Consider the following 18,430-nt stretch of genomic DNA (forward strand, 5'->3'; position numbering starts at 1 on the left):
GTTTTTATCCTGCTCACTGTTTAACAAAAAATATAATAAAATATTTTTGGCCGAAAAACAAACAAACAAACAAACAAACAGAGCAACTTTGAGGCACTTTTAATTTGACAAACCTGAGTTTCCAGTGTGTTCTTGTTAACCCTTCTGCAAAACAATGGGTGTTCTGAAGGCCGTAATTATTTGATTGTTCCCAGGGATGGAAGAGAAAGCTGCCCTTATACATCTAGAGAGACGTTGAAGAATTTTGTGTAGCTAGGATTGGGCACAAGTATACCCATCCCATGGAGTTTTCTTGGCAGGGATACTGGAGTGGCTTCCCGGTTCCTGCTCCAGGGGGATCACGTTTGGTCAAAACTCTTCACTATGACCTGTCCATCTTGGGTGCCCTGCTCGGCATAGCTCATAGCTTCTCTGAGTTATTCAAGCCCCTTCGCCACGGCAAGGCAGTGGTCCATGAAGGGATCACTTTGCCAACAAAGGTCCGTATAGTTAAAAGCTATGGTTTTCCCAGTAGTGATGTATGGAAGTGAGAGCTGGACCATAAAGAAGGCTGATCGTCGAAGAATGCATGCTTTTGAATTCTGTTGCTGGAGGAGACTCTTGAGAGTCCCATGGACTGCAAGAAGATCAAACCTATCCATTCTGAAGGAAATCAGCCCTGAGTGCTCACTGGAAGGACAGATCCTGAAGCTGAGGCTCCAATACTTTGGCCACCTCATGAGAAGAGAAGACTCCCTGGAAAAGACCCTGATGTTGGGAAAGATGGAGGGCACAAGGAGAAGGGGACGACAGAGGACGAGATGGTTGGATAGTGTTCTTGAAGCTACCAGCATGTGTTTGACCAAACTGCGGGAGGCAGTGGAAGACAGGAGTGCCTGGCGTGCTCTGGTCCATGGGGTCACGAAGAGTCGGACATGACTAAACGACTAAACAACAACAACATACCCATCCCACCTCAAACGAAGAGACAAACCCCAATGCAGGATATAAACAGCAAATGGAGATAAAAATTCCAATGTAGTCCAGCGAAGATTGAGCATGCTGTTTTCACATGCCATTATTTTCTTTTTGTATCCCATTTGTAGAATACTTTGTAAGTGGAATGGTTCCTTACTAAAGGGAAAAACAAAAGCTAAGATAACAGAAACCTATTTTTCCTCCTGATTTTTGAGTTCCTCATTTATTATGGAATAGTTGGGAGACTGGAAGATGATGTTTGATTTAGCAAGGAAGAGGAACAAAGGGGTGGGGGTGGGGCACAGATCTGAGTGCAGAAATGCTCTTTCACCCACAACTAATTAAGGAAATGTAATTAAAAAACCCACAATGTATCTTTGGTTACTTAGCAACGCCATTAGAATGCTGCTATCGCAGGTACAATGGACTTTTATTACGTTGTGGGACAGGAATGAATAGCTCCATTAGTCACCAAAAATTGTGGTGTTGCTTTCATTGTTAACGATGAGATGCTGAGAAATGGCCATGCTTATAAATGCACACTCTTATATTGCCGATAACAGTCCTGGCTCTTCCATCTCAGAAACTCTGCTTAATTCTAATTCTACCTCACAAATTTGAATTCCGAGATGCGCCACACTGACTACGCATTAGCCAGGAAGCTGCAATAGGGGCTTTGGCCTACCAGTGAGTTTCTTCAAACACAATTCAAAGTGTTGGTGCTGACCTTTAAAGCCCTAAACATCCTCAGCCCAGTATACCTGAAGGAGTGTCTCCACCCCCATCGTTCAGCCCGGACACTGAGGTCCAGCTCCGAGGAACTTCTGGCAGTTCCCTGACTGCGAGAAGTGAGGTTAAAGGGAACCAGGCAGAGGGCCTTCTCGGTATTGGCGCCTGCCCTATGGAATGCCCTCCCATCTGATGTCAAGGAAATAAACAACTATCTGACTTTTAGAAGACGTTTGAAGGCAGCCCTGTTTAGGGGAGTTTTTAATGACTGATGTTTTATTGTGTTTTTAATATTCTCTTGGAAGCTGCCCAGAGTGGCTGGGGAAACCCAGCCAGATGGGCGGGGTATAAATAATAAATTATTATAATATTATTATTATCTTGTCCCTTTTTTCTAATTCAGGGGTAGCTAACCTGAGACCCTCCAGATGGTGTTGAAATCCATCTCCTGTTAGCCATAGGCAGCATGGCCAAAGGTCGGGAACGATGGGAGTTGGAGTCTAATAACATCTGGAGGGTCAAGGGTTGCTTCCTGGATCGTGTCCAAGCTTCCACACAATCACTTTTCCGCATCAAACATTACAGCGTTTGCCACTCAAAAATGCTTTTATATACTGGTGTAAGATATGAATTTGCACCTGCTGAATGGATGAACTTGGGCATCTGTCTTTAGCGGCTTCCCAGCTGCAAGGACACAAGAATTAGCCTTTTGTGTCCAGGAAATTCCCGTGGCAATTGTCACTAGTAGTGAATCTTTGCACACTTTGCGAAGAGCAAAGGTTTGTACCCAAGATTCCCAGATGCACCAGGCTGCAGTGCTTCACGCAACTTGGGAGAAAAGTAGGATATCAATACATACAGACGACAACAACAACAACAATGTATTTGGCCATGATGCCATCTTGGTCTTCCACATTTCAGCCTTAGCAATCCATCTAGTTACTGTTTTTAGAGCTCTGGTTCTGTTTCCCCCTCTTTCATAGTTTAAGGTGGGGGGTAGAATTAATGGTTTGAAAGGTTTATTAGAAGGCTAGAATAGAAAGACATTTTTCCTTTGGTGTTCTGCTGGGTACCTACTGCTGTTTTGCAAAGTAAGGCAGGATGGAGAGAGGCTTGGCTGTTTGCTTGCTTCTGTCAAATTGGAAAATGGTGCGTTTTGTTGCTTCCCCCACTCCCACGGTGCTCCTCAATCCTATTTGGAGTTTCTGTGGGAAAGAGGCTTGCTGTGCTTCGGCTATTATGTTGCATGCAATGCGCATCTTGAGTTATGATGAGTTTCTCCGACTGGCATTTCAAAACGCTTATTCTTTTATAAGCCCATGGGGACAACCCACCTGCTTAAATAAATGTCTTTGGTGTTCTTAGCACATGTTATGAATTGAAATGTCCCAAACTATACGCTCAGAATACAGTGGTACCTCGGGTTACATACGCTTCAGGTTACAGATGCTTCAGGTTACAGACTCGGCTAACCCAGAAATAGTACCTCGGGTTAAGAACTTTGCTTCAGGATGAGGACAGGAATCATGCTTTGGTGGCGCAACGGCAGCTGGAGGCCCCATTAGCTAAAGTGGTGCTTCAGGTTAAGAACAGTTTCAGGTTAAGAATGGACCTCCGGAACGAATTAAGTACTTAACCCGAGGTACCACTGTAAATGCGTGCTCATATATATATATATTTTGCTTTGTAAAATGCTCCTTGCTTCCAAGAAGTAAAGTGAAAGATCATGGATATATGAAGAGAGAGGGAAAATAGTGTCTGCTCAAATATTTTCCTCTTGGAAAGGCGTGTATGGAAAGAAGCCTCCCAGTGACTGTAGTAGCTGCTGGTTCTCAAAGCAGCTACAGGCACAGTTGCACCTTCAGGTTGCACTTCTAAGCTGTCGCCTTGGCTGAATCTTTGGTTAAAGAGAGGACCATTGCACAGTACCTCACTGTTTCACTGGAGAAAACAAGAAAGTTAAATAGTGGCAGGGGACTTCCTGTTCCCATCTGGCAATTAATAGCAAGACCTTGCAGTGCTGAGAATGTGAGTAGGCAGCCGAGGCGGCTTTCTCCTCTAGCATAAACATGCAAACGCTACCTGCTTGGCTTCAGGCTCTTTTATTCTAGAATATTCAGTGTGGAAGCTTCGGTGGGGTGTCAGGAGTCGGTGTAGTATAGTGGTTGGCCTGCTAGACTAGGAAAGGAGAGACTGGATTTTAACTCCCCACTCTGCAGTGAAGCTCAGTGGGTGATCTTGGGACAGCAAACTACCTTGGGGAATGGGTGGCATAAAGTATTTTGCCACAGTTATTCTTGGGAACCACCTGACGCTCTTGACTTGAAAGCATGCTGTGCACATGGCGCTCAGTGTGTTTAGACACAATCTGTGTAACGCTTACTTGCAGAAAGTAGAGAAAGTGAGACTTCCAGTTAAAGGATCTAAGAAGAAGAAGAAGAAGAAGAAGAGTTTGGATTTGATATCCCACTTTATCACTACCCGAAGGAGTCTCAAAGTGGCTAACAATCTCCTTTCCCTTCCTCCCCCACAACAAACACTCTGTGAGATGAGTGAGGCTGAGAGACTTCAGAGAAGTGTGACCAGCCCAAGGTCACCCAGCAGCTGCATGTGGAGGAGCGGGGAAGCGAACCCGGTTCACCAGATTACGAGTCCACCGCTCTTAACCACTACACCACACTCTCCCAAGCCCTCACCTCACTTCATAAATTGCGAGCTCTGGAGCTTGGAGCTATGTAACTCATTGTTGCTTCAAAAACAAACCCGGGGACTTACCTCTTCAAAAGGAACTGAAGGGCCCTGCATGTTGCCATCTGCTAATCTCTGTGTACTGTGTGCACTCTCTGATTTTTACCCTTTTTGTTTTTCACATCTGCTCAGGTAGAAGAAATTGTGGACGTTGGTTCCTTTGCCCCAGAAGATATTCATGTCCCCAAGATCTATGTCCATCGTCTCATCAAAGGGGGAAAGTATGAAAAAAGAATCGAGGTAAGTTTTAACGAGTTTGGGGCCATCCTGTGTGTTTGCCCATGCAGCCTGGGCACATTTGTGTTGCTGCTCTTATTTTGCATAATTATGGGTTTTGCTAGTTACAAGGAGTGATGCATTCCTAGCACGGGTGAAACTTACCTCTCTGACTTCTAAAAAAATTCAACACACCCACACCCACCCAAGCATATCTTCATCCTGAGGGGTTGGAAACTTGATTTTTTCCTCTCTTTTTTGAAAAAAACAAAAGCTGATAATCTCATCGGAGCTTGAATGTATAAGCAGTAAAACATTTTTGTGCCTCTGTGGACCTCAGCAGACACCATGCCGTTTCCATATCCAATTATAAATGAAGGTTGAATCCCAATGCGACCCACTTAACAGAACGCATCCTCAGCACTTCATTAATTACATCTGAATTTCACTAAATAGCCCCCAAAACTACAGCTGTGTCCAACATCCTTTGGTGAGAAATAGTGGATGAATTCTGAGCTCACGTTTAGGATCCGGTTATTACCATATTTTTGCATTGGCAAGAAACCTGACCTGCCATCCTAGGATCTGGGGATGCTTGGCTGGTATGTTGTGTGTGGGCATGTGTGCCCAAGCATCCCTCAGTCTTTTAGCTTGGCTTACTGAAGTCAGCTGGGACGCGGGTAGCGCTGTGGGTTAAACCACAGAGCCTAGGGCTTGCCGATCAGAAGGTCGGCAGTTCAAATCCCCGCGATGGAGTGACCTCCCGTTTCTCAGTCCCTGCTCCTGCCAACCTAGCAGTTCCAAAGCACGTCAAAGTACAAGTAGACAAATAGGTACCGCTCCGGCAGGAAGGTAAACGGCGTTTCCGTGCACTGCTCTGGTTCTCCAGAAATGGCTTAGTCATGCTGGCCACATGACCTGGAAGCTGTCTGCGGACAAACGCTGGCTCCCTTGGCCTATAGAGCGAGATGAGCGCCGCAACCCCAGAGTCGGTCACGACTGGACCTAATGGTCAGGGGTCCCTTTACCTTTACTTAAGCCAGCTAGAGCTCTTGTCTCTGCAAGTGCACGCCTCTTCTCTGGAGAATGGGTGTTGTTTGAGTGACCTTTGGGGGGGGGGGGTAGCCAACTTCAGTTGCTCCCAGCCAGCATGACAAATGGTCAGGAATGACAGGATATTTTGGAAGGTATCCTGACTACCTCATGCCAAGAGGGGATCCTTTGGAAGCCTGTTGAGCAGATAATTGTGTTTCATGTTGCTGGTGGTAGGGCCAGGTGGCTTTCATTTCTTACGATTCTGTTGACCTATTATTAGAAATGGTTTCCATACTGTTTTGCGAGAAACGCTGAGATTAGGGAAGAGCTGCGATTCAGAACTGGCGCTCATTAGTTACATGCAAAAAGGTTCAGTCCATGGCAATCTCCAGCAACTGTAGAGAGAGAGAGACCCCTGGCTGAAACTCTGGAAAGCCCCTGCCAGTCAGTATTAACTGTGTTTTGGAGGTTTAAGTTATGTTTAAATTTTTGCACAGTGTCTATTTTTATTGTTGGCAGCCACTTTGAGACCTACCTGGTGGAAATAAATAATGTAAAATAATTAAAAAATAAACGGACCCATGTTGTGACTCCCAGTATAAGGCAGCTCCATGGAAAGTTTGAGGCAAAAAAAAAAAAAAGCTTGAATTGGGAAGAAACACCAGGGCAGTGTCTCACATCAATTTGCACACCCTCTATATAACCTGCCTCAGAACTCTTTGCAGAGCACAAGGGGTCTGTGGCAGATACGGAACCGTTCCTCAGCAGGCATATCCATAGGGGAAGCTTTGCCTGAACATTTGTTGTTGTGGTTGTTTAGTTGTTTAGTCGTGTCTGACTCTTCGTGACCCCATGGACCAGAGCTCGCCAGGCACGCCTGTCTTCCACCGCCTCCCGCAGTTTGGTCAAACTCATGCTGGTAGCTTCGAGAACACTATCCAACCATCTCGTCCTCTGTCGTCCCCTTCTCCTTGTGCCCTCAATCATTCTCAACATCAGGGTCTTTCCCAGGGAGTCTTCTCTTCTCATGAGGTGGCCAAAGCTTCAGGATCTGTCCTTCCAGTGAGCACTCAGGGCTGATTTCCTTAAGAATGGATACCTGAACATAGAAAACTTGAAAAACCGACCCTTGTAATAAAACTCTTGTTTTAGTGCTTTGGTTCCAAGGCAAGGTCCTAAGGGCATATGATGCAGCCCCCTTGCTGAAGATAAGCAGATCAGGGTCTGACCGGTACCTGGACAGGAGACCATTTTGGAACCTCCATATATGTCACTTTGAACTCCAGGAAGGAAGGAAGGGAGAGAGAGAGAGATAATAAATAATTAAATGCATCTTACATGTGCTGAACGATAGCACTGCTTACCTTTTCCTTTTGAGGCTAAGCATCAAATATTATTCCTGATTCTTCTTCAGCCCGATAGGAGGCTGGGTATAGATTTTCGTTACTGCATAGCCAAGCCATGATTGTTTTCAGTTTTTCTCCTGTTCTCCAGACCGGCTTCTCCCCACCCTCCCTACGGCGCCACTGCCCTCCCACCTTGTTTTTAAGTGTTTTATATCGTCTAGACCAAAGTTACAGCAGGGATTAATTTTGGTCTGCTGAGTTTTGTAATCCTTCTAGGGATCTGCCTTGTCAAAACAGGCGATGAAACAGCAAGCTCCTCTGTTTACTGTCTTAAGAGTGAGAATGCCTATAAAAATTGCATCTACCTTGGATTTTCTGGGCTCGCTTCTTCAAACGTAAATTGGTCTTGGACGGAATGCGGTTATCCACCCGAGTGCTGAGTGAGGGTTCCAGTATAAAGCAGATTTAGCTTAGAGTGCCTGGAAAAGGAAGATAGTTTATCATATTAGGAGAGGAATAATTATGGCTGTAATATCTAGCCTGGCTCTGGCTGGGAGAGCAAAACATCCCAAGGGAAGCCTAATTCCGATTTAAGCTGCTATTAAACATATCTTCGTGTTTTCTTTATGCCTCAGTTTCAAAAGTGAGAAGAAGCAGAGACTTGGGCCAAGATGCAAGTCAGAGTTTTAGATTCAGAAGCCTTGGTGCTTCGAATGCATGGATACAGTATACAGTCGTACCTTGGTTCTCGAACACCTTGTGACTCAAATGTTTTGTCTCCCGGACACCGCAAATCCGGAAGTAGGTGTTCCGGTTTTCTTTTCTTTCTTCTTCTTTTTTTGTATATAATTTTTATTAAAATTTTCCATTATATCAATTCCAATATCAAACAATTTTCACAAATTTCAATTTTTAGACTTCCATCAGCTTCTCTGTCAATCATCCATGTTTACCCATTTTTACATATTTTCTAAATTTAATATTGCATTTTAATATTACTTTTACAATCCTCTTTCTGTTTAACAATACTCCTCTGACTTTCACAAAGCCTCTTTAAATCCCACTAGCGTTGTTTGTTCATCACATATACTTTTCAGATATTCTGTAAATTTTTCCCAGTCCTCGATGAACTTGTGGTCCCGTTGATATCTGATCTTCCCAGTTAGTTTGTCCAATTCAGCATAGTCTATAAGTTTCATTCTCCATTCTTCAAGAGTCGGTATTTCTTCCTGTTTCCATTTTTGGGCCATTAATATTCTTGCTGCTGTTACTGCGTATTGAAAGAGTTTATTGTCCTTTCTATTTATTTCACTTCCTATTATTCCTAACAGAAAGGCTTCTGGTTTCTTTACAAATGTGTATTTCAACATCTTCTTCAATTCATTATATATCATTTCCCAGAAACCTCTCACTTTCTTACACTCCCACCACATATGAAAAAAAGTTCCTTCTTGGTGCTTCGAATGCATGGATACAGTATACAGTCGTACCTTGGTTCTCGAACACCTTGTGACTCAAATGTTTTGTCTCCCGGACACCGCAAATCCGGAAGTAGGTGTTCTGGTTTTCAAACTATTTTGGGACGCAGCTTTCATGGCTTCCAATTGAGTGCAGGAAGCTCCTGCAGCCAATCGGAAGCTGTGCCTTCGTTTTCAAACATTTTCGGAATTCAAACGGTCTTCTGCAACGGATTCTGTTCGAGAACCAAGATACAACTGTATAAGCATCCTGGTAGGGACGCGGGTAGTGCTGTGGGTTAAACCACAGAGCCTAGGACTTGCCGATCAGAAGGTCGACGGTTCAAATCCCCGCGATGGGGTGAGCTCCCATTGCTCAGTCCCTGCTCCTGCCAACCTAGCAGTTTGAAAGCACGTCAAGCGCAAGTAGATAAATAGGTACCGCTCCAGTGGGAAGGTAAACGGCATTTCCGTGCGCTGCTCTGGTTCGCCAGAGCTGGCCACATGACCCGGAAGCTGTACACCGGCTCCCTCGGCCAATAAAGCGAGATGAGTGCCACAACTCCAGAGTCGGCCATGATCGGACCTAATGGTCAAGGGTCCCTTTACCTTTACCTAGCAGTCTTGCTGCTTCCAGGCTTCCACTTCCAGTTCTGAGATGCATGCAGGAGTGCCCCTGGCCTCTGTCTGCAGGATTCCTGTCTTCCTGGAGGGAGAATGTAAAGATGCGTAATTTCTCCCTCTCTCTATTTATCTACTTGTACTTTGACATGCTTTTGAACTGCTAGGTTGGCAGGAGCAGGGACCGAGCAACGGGAGCTCACCCCGTCGCGGGGATTCGAACCACCGCTTGAGAGCCAGTGTGGTGCAGTGGTTAAGAGCGATAGACTTGTAATCTGGGGAGCCGGGTTCGCGTCTCTGCTCCTCCACATGCAGCTTCTGGGTGACCTTGGGCTAGTCACACTTCTCTGAAGTCTCTCGGCCCCACTCACCTCACAGAGTGTTTGTTGTGGGGGAGGAAGGGAAAAGGAGAATGTTAACCACTTTGAGACTCCTTTGGGTAGTGATAAAGCAGGATATCAAATCCAAACTCTTCTTCTTCTTCTTCACCGACCTTCTGATTGGCAAGCCCTAGGCTCTGTGGTTTAACCCACAGCGCCACCCACATCCCAAATCTTGGCATATCTGCAGCTAAAAGAATCAAATGGTCCCCCCTACTGAACGCAGCCCTGACTCACCTTCTTCAAACAGCTGAGCTAAAGGACATCCATACTGTGATTATATCAGCTAACTTTGCTGCTGAGGCAATGAAACTATTCAAGACACTCACAGAAAGGCTGAAACTACACTTAACAACTGTGATCCAAAATACGGCCACAAAAAGGTTAACGGAATTTGCCACCTGGTTTGACTCTGAGTGCAAACAGGCAAAGGGACACCAGCAGAGAGCTTACTGTAAATATAGGACCTCCAGGTCGCCTCTCTTATTTACTGCAAGCGTTTCTCTTCGTTTACGTTATGTGCAGATCAGGGCAGTGTTTAGCATAAACCAACCCAGGCCATCTTAAAAATGTTTCTTACTGCTTCAGGGTGCCTGAGGCCTGCCTTTACCAACTGTGATATAATATATGCTGGTCCTTAATGTTCCACGAAAGAGTGCAGCTGTCACCACCCTTTTCACTCTGCTTGCTTTTCTAGAGGTTGTCGCTACGCAAAGCTGAAGATAGCAAAGGCAAGCAGAAGAAAGATGGCGATAACGTAAGAGAGAGGATCATCAGGCGAGCGGCCCTTGAATTCGAGGATGGCATGTACGGTATCCTTTGGCTGTGTGGAATGCAGTCGCTTTTTAAGGCGCATTTGAATTCAATAAATTTGGGTACAGAACTCGGATCCGTTTAACCTTGACCGAACCGTTTAAGCTAACCTGGGTATCGGAATCCCACTGCTTGCCAGCAACTTCATCAGTCCAGAAATAACTGTTCATCTACAGAGTGAAAATGGAGTCCTTGGCTTGGTAAGAATGGGACACAGGCAATGGGAATCAATAGACAACACAACACAACCATTTGACTGGAAAGTTAATGCAAGTGTTTGTTTTGTGTTTTAACTAGGGACCTTACCCATCTGAAAGTGAAGTTGACCCTGACCTCATCAATGCAGGTTAAACCCGATTTTTGTCTTCCTTTCACATATTTATACTGCCCTTCCTTCAAGAAGTTAATGGGGAGGTGGGAGAGGAAAGCCAGAGAAACAGAACCGTGGGCAGCTTCAGATAGAGCCAGGCGGAATTCAAGTTTGATACAGACATTCAAGAGCAACAGTCTCCTTTCTCAACCTTGGGTTCCCCAGATGTTGTTGGACCACCAGTCCCGTCATTCCTGACCGCTGCCCCTATTGACTATGGATGATGGGACTTGTAGTCCAACAATATCTGGGAACTCGAAGTTGAGAAGTGTGGACTGGGATATTGCTCCATCAAAGGTCTGGAGCCAACTGAGGGTTTAAGCAAGTCTGCAGGTAGGTTAGAGTTTCTTGCTCAAGCCTTTCTGGGAAAGCTATCAGTCTCTCAAAGGGGCTGCACTCAGTTCTTCAGGTATGAACTAGCATGGTAGAACAACGGGTGGTGGTGATCTCCTTTAGAAGCAGAGCCATCAGAGGTGGAGGCCAGATGTTCTCAGATAGGAGAACTGGGGGCAGTGGTGTTTTCTGGAATTCCCCTACACCAAGGTCTCTGATTGAGTGGAGTCTCTGAGGGCGATCCCCATGCCCGTCTTTCCTGGATTATCTAAATCCTGGGTCATGTCATGTACAGTGTTCTCCTTTATCTTCTCATCAACCCCCAGAGGTAGGTAGAATGAGTGCCCCATGGTCATTCAGCAAGCTTGATTTCCTGATACAATTCAAATATAGTCATAACTTGGAAGTCAAATGGAATCTTTTCTGGAAGTCCATTCGACTCCTAAAATGTTTGGAAACCAAAGCGCAGCTTCTGATTGGCTGCAGGAAGTTCCTGCAGCCATTCAGAAGCTGTGCCGGTCGTTCGGCTTACGAAAATCATTTGAAAACCGGAACACTCGCTTCCGGGTTTCAATCGTTTGTGAGAGCTGATTTGTTTGGGAGCCAAGGCATTTGAGATCCAAGGTACGACTGTGCAGCATTTGAATGTCTCTGGCATGCTGGCTCTTAAGTAAGCTTTAATTTCTCTGCAACCTTTATATAAATATATTTAAAAGGTTGCAGAGAAATTAAAGCTTACTTAAGAGCCAGCATGCCAGAGACATTCATATACAGTGGTGCCTCGCAAGACGAAATTAATTCGTTCCGCAAGTCTCTTCGTCTTGCGAGTTTTTCGTCTTGCGATGCACGGTTTTCCATAGGAATGCATTGAAAATCAATTAATGCGTTCCTATGGAAACCGCCTTTCCCCGACCTCTTCTGGCGGGCGGCATTTTAAAATCGCCCGGGACAGCGGAGGACCTCTCCGCTGTCCGGGGCGATTTAAAAGCCCCTGGGAAGGCAGGCAGGGGGGACAAAGACTTTTGCCCCCCGCCTGCCTTCAGAAGAGGTCCAGGACAGGCTTCGCGGACCTCTCCGCAAGGAGCGCTCCAGGAGCGCTCCAGTTGCCAGCGCGCCCAGGCTTCGCGGCCCCGCCGCCCGGCTTCGGGACATCGTTCCGAAGCCGGGCGGCGGGGGGAGGCTTTCTTGCCCCGCCGCCCGGCATCGGGACGATTCCCCGAAGCCGGGCGGCGGGGGGAGGCTTTCTTGCCCCGCCGCCCGGCATTGGGACGATGCCCCGAAGCCGGGCGGCGGGGGGAGGCTTTCCCGCCCCGCCGCCCAGCTTCGGGACATCGTTCCGATGCCGGGCGGCGGGGGAGGCTTTCCCGCTCCGCCGCCCAGCTTCGGGACATCGTTCCGATGCCGGGCGGCGGGGGGAGGCTTTCCCGCCCCGCCGCCCAGCTTCGGGACATCGTTCCGATGCCGGGCGGCGGGGGGAGGCTTTCCCGCCCCGAAGCCGGGCGGCGGGGGGAGGCGTTACCGCCTCGCCGCCCGGCATCGGGGCATCGTTCCGATGCCGGGCGGCGGAGGGAGGATTTCCCGCCCCGCCGCCCGGCATCGGGGCATCCTTCCGAAGCCCGGCGGCGGGAGGAGGTGTCCCCGCCCCGCCGCCAGGCTTCGGAGGAGGTCCGAGGACAGCGGGGAAGACGCGCTGCGCTTCCCCACTGTCCCGGAGATTTCCCTATGGGCTGTCGTCTTGCGAAGCAAGCCCATAGGGAAATTCGTCTTGCGACGCGCCTCCAAAACGGAAAACCCTTTCGTCTAGCGGGTTTTCCGTCTTGCGAGGCGTTCGTCTTGCGAGGTACCACTGTATATTTAAAAATCTGTGTCTAAAGGAATGTCACAAAATTTTATCAGAGTCACTGGCATTCTCCCTTGGAAGAGTCTACTTGAAGTTTGGAGGGACTCTTGTCATTTGTGTTTTATTGCTTTTGTCTTTCTGTTTTCCTCACCCCCCCCCCAAAAAAGAGTACAGTCATACCTCATGTTACGTTTGCTTTGGGTTGTGCGTTTTCAGGTTGCGTCCTGCGGTGACCCGGAAGTACCGGAAAGGGTTGCTTCGGGGGTTTGCTGCTCGTGCATGCGCAGGTGTGCAAAATGAGTCATGCGCATGTGCAGAAGCGGCGAATCGCGGCACGCGCAGACACGGGTTGCATTCTGCTCATGTTGCGAATGGGCCTCCGGAACGGATCCCATTCGCAACCAGAGGTACCACTGTAGAAGCTTTGTGAAGCCCTGTTGTGTGACACAGACAGCATCGATTCCCAGCACCACCCTGGGATTTTGCCTGTTGGCCATAGCAAACTTAACACTGAGTTTCTTCTACAGGCAAAGAGACGGTCACCGTGCTTCCAGGAGCTTCCTACTTCTCTAGCGATGAATCTTTTGCAATGATTCGAGGGTATGTAATGAAAAAACCTAATTTGCTAAATGTCAAGAGCACAGGCCCAGCTGGTGCCTGAACTTATTAGTAACCCACACCAAAGTGACTATCCGTCAGTCTTCTGCGAAACAGCAAAATAATTAGTAGCTGGGTGTTGGAACTCAATAGATTTAGCAGCTGGGTATCGAACTCAAAATAGTCAACTCGGCTGGTGCTGTCAGTTGTCAGGCCAACACTTTTTTTGTATTAATCTTTTGTGTTGTATGAACAGAGTATTAAGGGTGATTTTGTGGTACAGGCTGTGCAGTGATGTTTTGTTTTTACCGTTACCGCCTTGGTGTGTTGTTTAGCAAATGACGAATGGTACCAAGTTTGACATGTAGATAATTATCCCAGGCCGCTGAGTTCAGTGGGACATAATCCCAGGTAATGACACTACTCTTATATCTGCCTTAGAATTCAATGGATCTTACTCCTCGGTAAGTGGATATAGTCTCGCAGCTATCCAGCGGCACTTGATCTTTAAGCTATTTTTCTGCCCTTGTTTTTATAGAGAGGTACTATTGGGATGCGGGTGGTGCTGTGGGTTAAACCACAGAGCCTAGGACTTGCTGATCAGAAGGTCGGCAGTTCGAATCCCCGCGACGGGGTGAGCTCCCATTGCTCAGTCCCTGCTCCTGCCAACCTAGCAGTTCGAAAGCACGTCCCAGTACAAGTAGATAAATAGGTACTGCTCCAGTGGGAAGGTAAACGGCGTTTCCGTGCGCTGCTCTGGTTCGCCAGAAGCGGCTTAGTCATGCTGGACACATGACCCGGAAGCTGTACGCCGACTCCCTTGGCCAGTAAAGCAAGATGAGTGCTGCAACCCCAGAGTCGGCCACGACTGGACCTAATGGTCAGGGGTCCCTTTACCTTTTTACTGTTCAGGAACGGTTAGAGGGCTTGTAGATGGAACAAACAAAAACTGTGCCAGAATTTCTGATGCCAAAAGCGTGCTCGTTTCTTTCTTTGTTCCTTTTATCAGGGGACATGTTAATCTGACAATGCTTGGAGCGATGCAGGTGTCTAAATATGGTGATCTAGCCAACTGGATGATTCCTGTAAGTAGATGGAGAAGCGTCCTTATTATATATTTGCATCATGCATTTTATTCGAAGTGATTAGAAGCGTCTTTTCATTTCACTGAAATGATGTGTTCTCAAGAATAGTAAAAATGACTCCTTTTGGATGCATGCAATGACCCCAATGCTTTGTTTTTGTTCTGTAATTGAAGAACAACTTCTTCCTTTTTTTACATATAAAAAAATCCAGCATCAGTTCATAAGTTCTCGGAAGAGCAGGGTGGGTGCTCACAACTCCTTCTAACAAAACATGTTATTGTGTAATTAAAGTAGAGAACGGGCTAGTAACCTTCACCTACCAATTGGGCATTGGAAGCTGTCTTATAACTGGCCCATTTAGCTCAGTATTGTCTAAAATGACTGGCAGTAGTTCTTCCTGATTTCAGATAGTCTTACCTGGAGGAGCTGGGGATCAAACCTGAGATCCTTTGCATGCAAGGCAGATGCTTCACCATTGAGCCACAGCCCTTCCCTAAACATCTTTGGTTCTCTACTTTGTAATCTATTCATTCCTAGGCGTGTTGGCTTTTTCAGCAAGGAATCCAGCTGTCCATAGAGAAATTGGCAAAGGCCTAAAATGTAGGTGACAGAATGAATTAAATCAATTTCCAGAAGTAAACACACATGTAATGTAGTCACCATCGTCATCACCATAATATGGGCTGTTTAAAAAACTGGTTTTTTTTTCTTATTGCAAGGATTTCCTTTTCTTAGTGTGTATGACTGTAGTTCAGAGTCTATTCACCTCCCACTGAGAACTTGCAACTTGTGATATTTCACTCTCAGCAGTTAAGCCTTTTCATGCAGCCTCGCCTGACACCAATTTAGGGATCCTGGGAAAAATAGTCTGGTTCAGTCTTGAGGCTTGACCAACGAAAGATGAATCTAATATTTAGGCCCTCTTTGCTTTGCTTGGAATCTGAAAGAGCAATGGCTTCTTAAGAGTTAACCTCTTAAGAGTCCAACTCCTATCAGCCCCAGCAAGCATGGCCAGTGGTCAGAGATGCTTCGACTTGGAGTCTGAATGGCTATAATTTCCTCCTGTTATAAACCTGCTGTTAGTGTTTAAGATCCTCACTATAGTCTAGTTTCTTAAAAGAGTCCTAGTTATCCTATTTATGTCCCATTGAACTTCTGATTAAGCATGTAGGTTTGAATGAAATCATTCTTTTCATACTCTACTAAGCTCCATGTGAACGGTGGGGCTATTATTTTTGAAAGATTGGGGGGGGGGAACCCCAGCCTACCCCTATACCCTCACCCCCCAGATTTGAAAAACCAAAGCATTTTGCAACACAGCAGCACCAGGGGCTTCCATTTGAAAGCGAATAGTCAAAACTCTGCATCCCTATAATTGAGCCCATTCGTGCATCTGAAGGAGCTTTCTTTTCAGACGAGATACACCTTCATTTGAAATAGGAGGAAAACAATACGTTCTGACATAAAACATGCACAAGTCATCATTTTTACGATTTGCAGGAGGTGTTTCCAACCCCGTAGTATGTCCATTTTGAACAGATTTGACGTTCACTAGCAATTTTTCCTTAATAGTATTTGAAGCACTAATTACTATCGATTAATTTTTTTGGTTCTATCTTGTAAAAACAAACAAACACAAAGCACAATTTTAAACTGGTTCTTTTGTGATGAGTTATCTGGAACGGCTGCATCAAGAAGTACATTTTGCGATGAATTATGTTGCTCTTCTGGATGGAACCCTCCCTCCTTCCGACAGAAACGTTGAATATGAGGCTGTAGTTTCTTTGACTAATGATGCTTTTATATTGGTAAAATAGCCCTGAGCCATTGAAGATCACACTTTAAGAGCAATGGGGTAGGAGTTGGAGGAGAGATTAAAAGTGATGGATGAGGTCTCCTAGGGATTTATTAATATTAATAACATAAATACTGGTGCTGCTGATCTGATGCAACAGCAAATAAACCACTGAACCAGTGACAGATGCCCTGAGGCTAACTGTAGATGAATCCTGAAGAATAAATTTTGGGAAAGTTCTACAGTCGGCATGCAATCGCTTCGAAACTTTCTGCCAACTTTTATCAGCTCTCCTTGTATTCAGAAAGGGGTTCTTGAGAAATGCCTGTTCCTGGCAGCTGCTTCTCCTGGGCAAAACCATATTACTGAAGATGCCTTATGACGAGGCTACCAACCATGGCGGCAGGCACCCCAAGGAACCAGGCAGAGCCCTTTCTAGCCTCCTTGAATGCTTCTTTGTAGTGCTTATTGGCAAACGGCCTTAAAGTTGCTTTCCTGTTCATCTCCACAGCAACCCCATGGGACAGTAAATATTGCAGGGTGGGGGTAAAGTCACCTCATCGTGACTCTTCCACTTCAGAAATGGTAGACTAACTTACAATGGCAAACCTAGACAGCATCTTAAAAGGCAGAGACATCACCTTGCCAACAAAGGTCCGTATAGTTAAAGCTATGGCTTTCCCAGTAGTGATGTATGGAAGTGAGAGCTGGACCATAAAGAAGGCTGATCGCCAAAGAATTGATGCTTTTGAATTATGGTGCTGGAGGAGACTCTTGAGAGTCCCGTGGACTGCAAGAAGATCAAACCTATCCATTCTGAAGGAAATCAGCCCTGAGTGCTCACTGGAAGGACAGATCCTAAAGCTGAGGCTCCAATACTTTGGCCACCTCATGAGAAGAGAAGACTCCCTGGAAAAGACTCCCTGATGTTGGGAAAGATGGAGGGCACAAGGAGAAGGGGACGACAGAGGATGAGATGGTTGGACAGTGTTCTTGAAGCTACCAGCATGAGTTTGACCAAGCTGCGGGAGGCAGCAGAAGACAGGAGTGCCTGGCGTGCTCTGGTCCATGGGGTCACGAAGAGTCAGACACAACTAAATGACTAAACTGTTACCATAAAGCACCAAAGCTGCTGCAAGCAAAGGCTCTAGCAGCTAAGGCAGCTGCTTGTGGCTGGAAAGCCAAACAGGATGTTTGTGACTGTTGCCATGGGAACAAAGGGGCAGTCCATTCTGTACTGAGCACCGGATGTTAGCTCAGTGTGTGTGTGTCATATGACCCGTACTGGAAGTACATGGGTGGAGTTTATTCTTACTGCTGTTGAGTGCAGACATGTTTCTCTGTACTGATGTAAGAGACAGAAATAAAAGATGTAAATAGTTTTCTGTCTGCATCTTTCCCCTCCCTGGGGGACACCAAAGGGGAGAGAGGAAGAACGGTGTGTTCCTCTCACACATCTGAGAAGAATCGCCGAGACCTCGCCTGCTTATCAGCAGAGTGGCGTAGCGGGGAGGTCGACAAGGAATATCTGCCGGTGCCTACGCTGTGGCACATTCCTCTGACCCAGGCAGAATTCCAACAACAACAAAACTTACATCCCAAGTAACTAGAAATAGGGTTACATTATACATGGTATTTTTCAGGTGTTGAGAGCCTCCCATTTGTGTGGGGTGGGTACAGTGATGGAAGTCGTATTCCAATACCACCTGAAAGATACCACATGGGGTACCATAAATGGAGAGGAAGAGGGTATCAGGAACTCTTTTAAAGATTACTTATCTTAAGAGTTATTATCAGAGTCAGAAGAAAGAATGCATGGTGCGGCTTACCAGAAGACACAGATGTGGTAAAAATGTTGCTCCTTTCCAGGGTTTGTATTTGCATTTGGTTTTCCATAGATGCCACAAGACAAGGAAAGTCAGATACATTAATGAATGCATCAATTTATTACAGTGGTACCTCAGGTTAAGAACTTAATTCGTTCTGGAGGTCCGTTCTTAACCTGAGGTACCACTTTAGCTAATGGGGCCTCCCACCGCCTCACGATTTCTGTTCTCATCCTGAAGCGAAGTTCTTAACCCAAGGTACTATTTCTGGGTTAGCAGAGT

At 46.3% G+C, this 18,430-nt stretch overlaps 1 protein-coding gene across 1 annotated transcript in view; it reads left to right on the top strand.

The window, feature by feature from the left end:
• OXCT1 (3-oxoacid CoA-transferase 1) overlaps positions 1-18,430 on the top strand; it is a 53,333-nt gene that overhangs the window by 22,851 nt on the left and 12,052 nt on the right. Inside the window, exons 8-13 of the mRNA XM_081929942.1 lie at positions 4,567-4,674; positions 10,187-10,301; positions 10,408-10,502; positions 10,600-10,648; positions 13,373-13,445; positions 14,452-14,527. Coding sequence (XP_081786068.1) covers positions 4,567-4,674; positions 10,187-10,301; positions 10,408-10,502; positions 10,600-10,648; positions 13,373-13,445; positions 14,452-14,527 — 516 coding nt within the window. The remainder of the gene's footprint in view (positions 1-4,566; positions 4,675-10,186; positions 10,302-10,407; positions 10,503-10,599; positions 10,649-13,372; positions 13,446-14,451; positions 14,528-18,430) is intronic.

Source organism: Podarcis melisellensis (assembly GCF_964234715.1).
Source record: "Podarcis melisellensis genome assembly, chromosome: 11".
NCBI classification, from domain to species: domain Eukaryota; kingdom Metazoa; phylum Chordata; class Lepidosauria; order Squamata; family Lacertidae; genus Podarcis; species Podarcis melisellensis.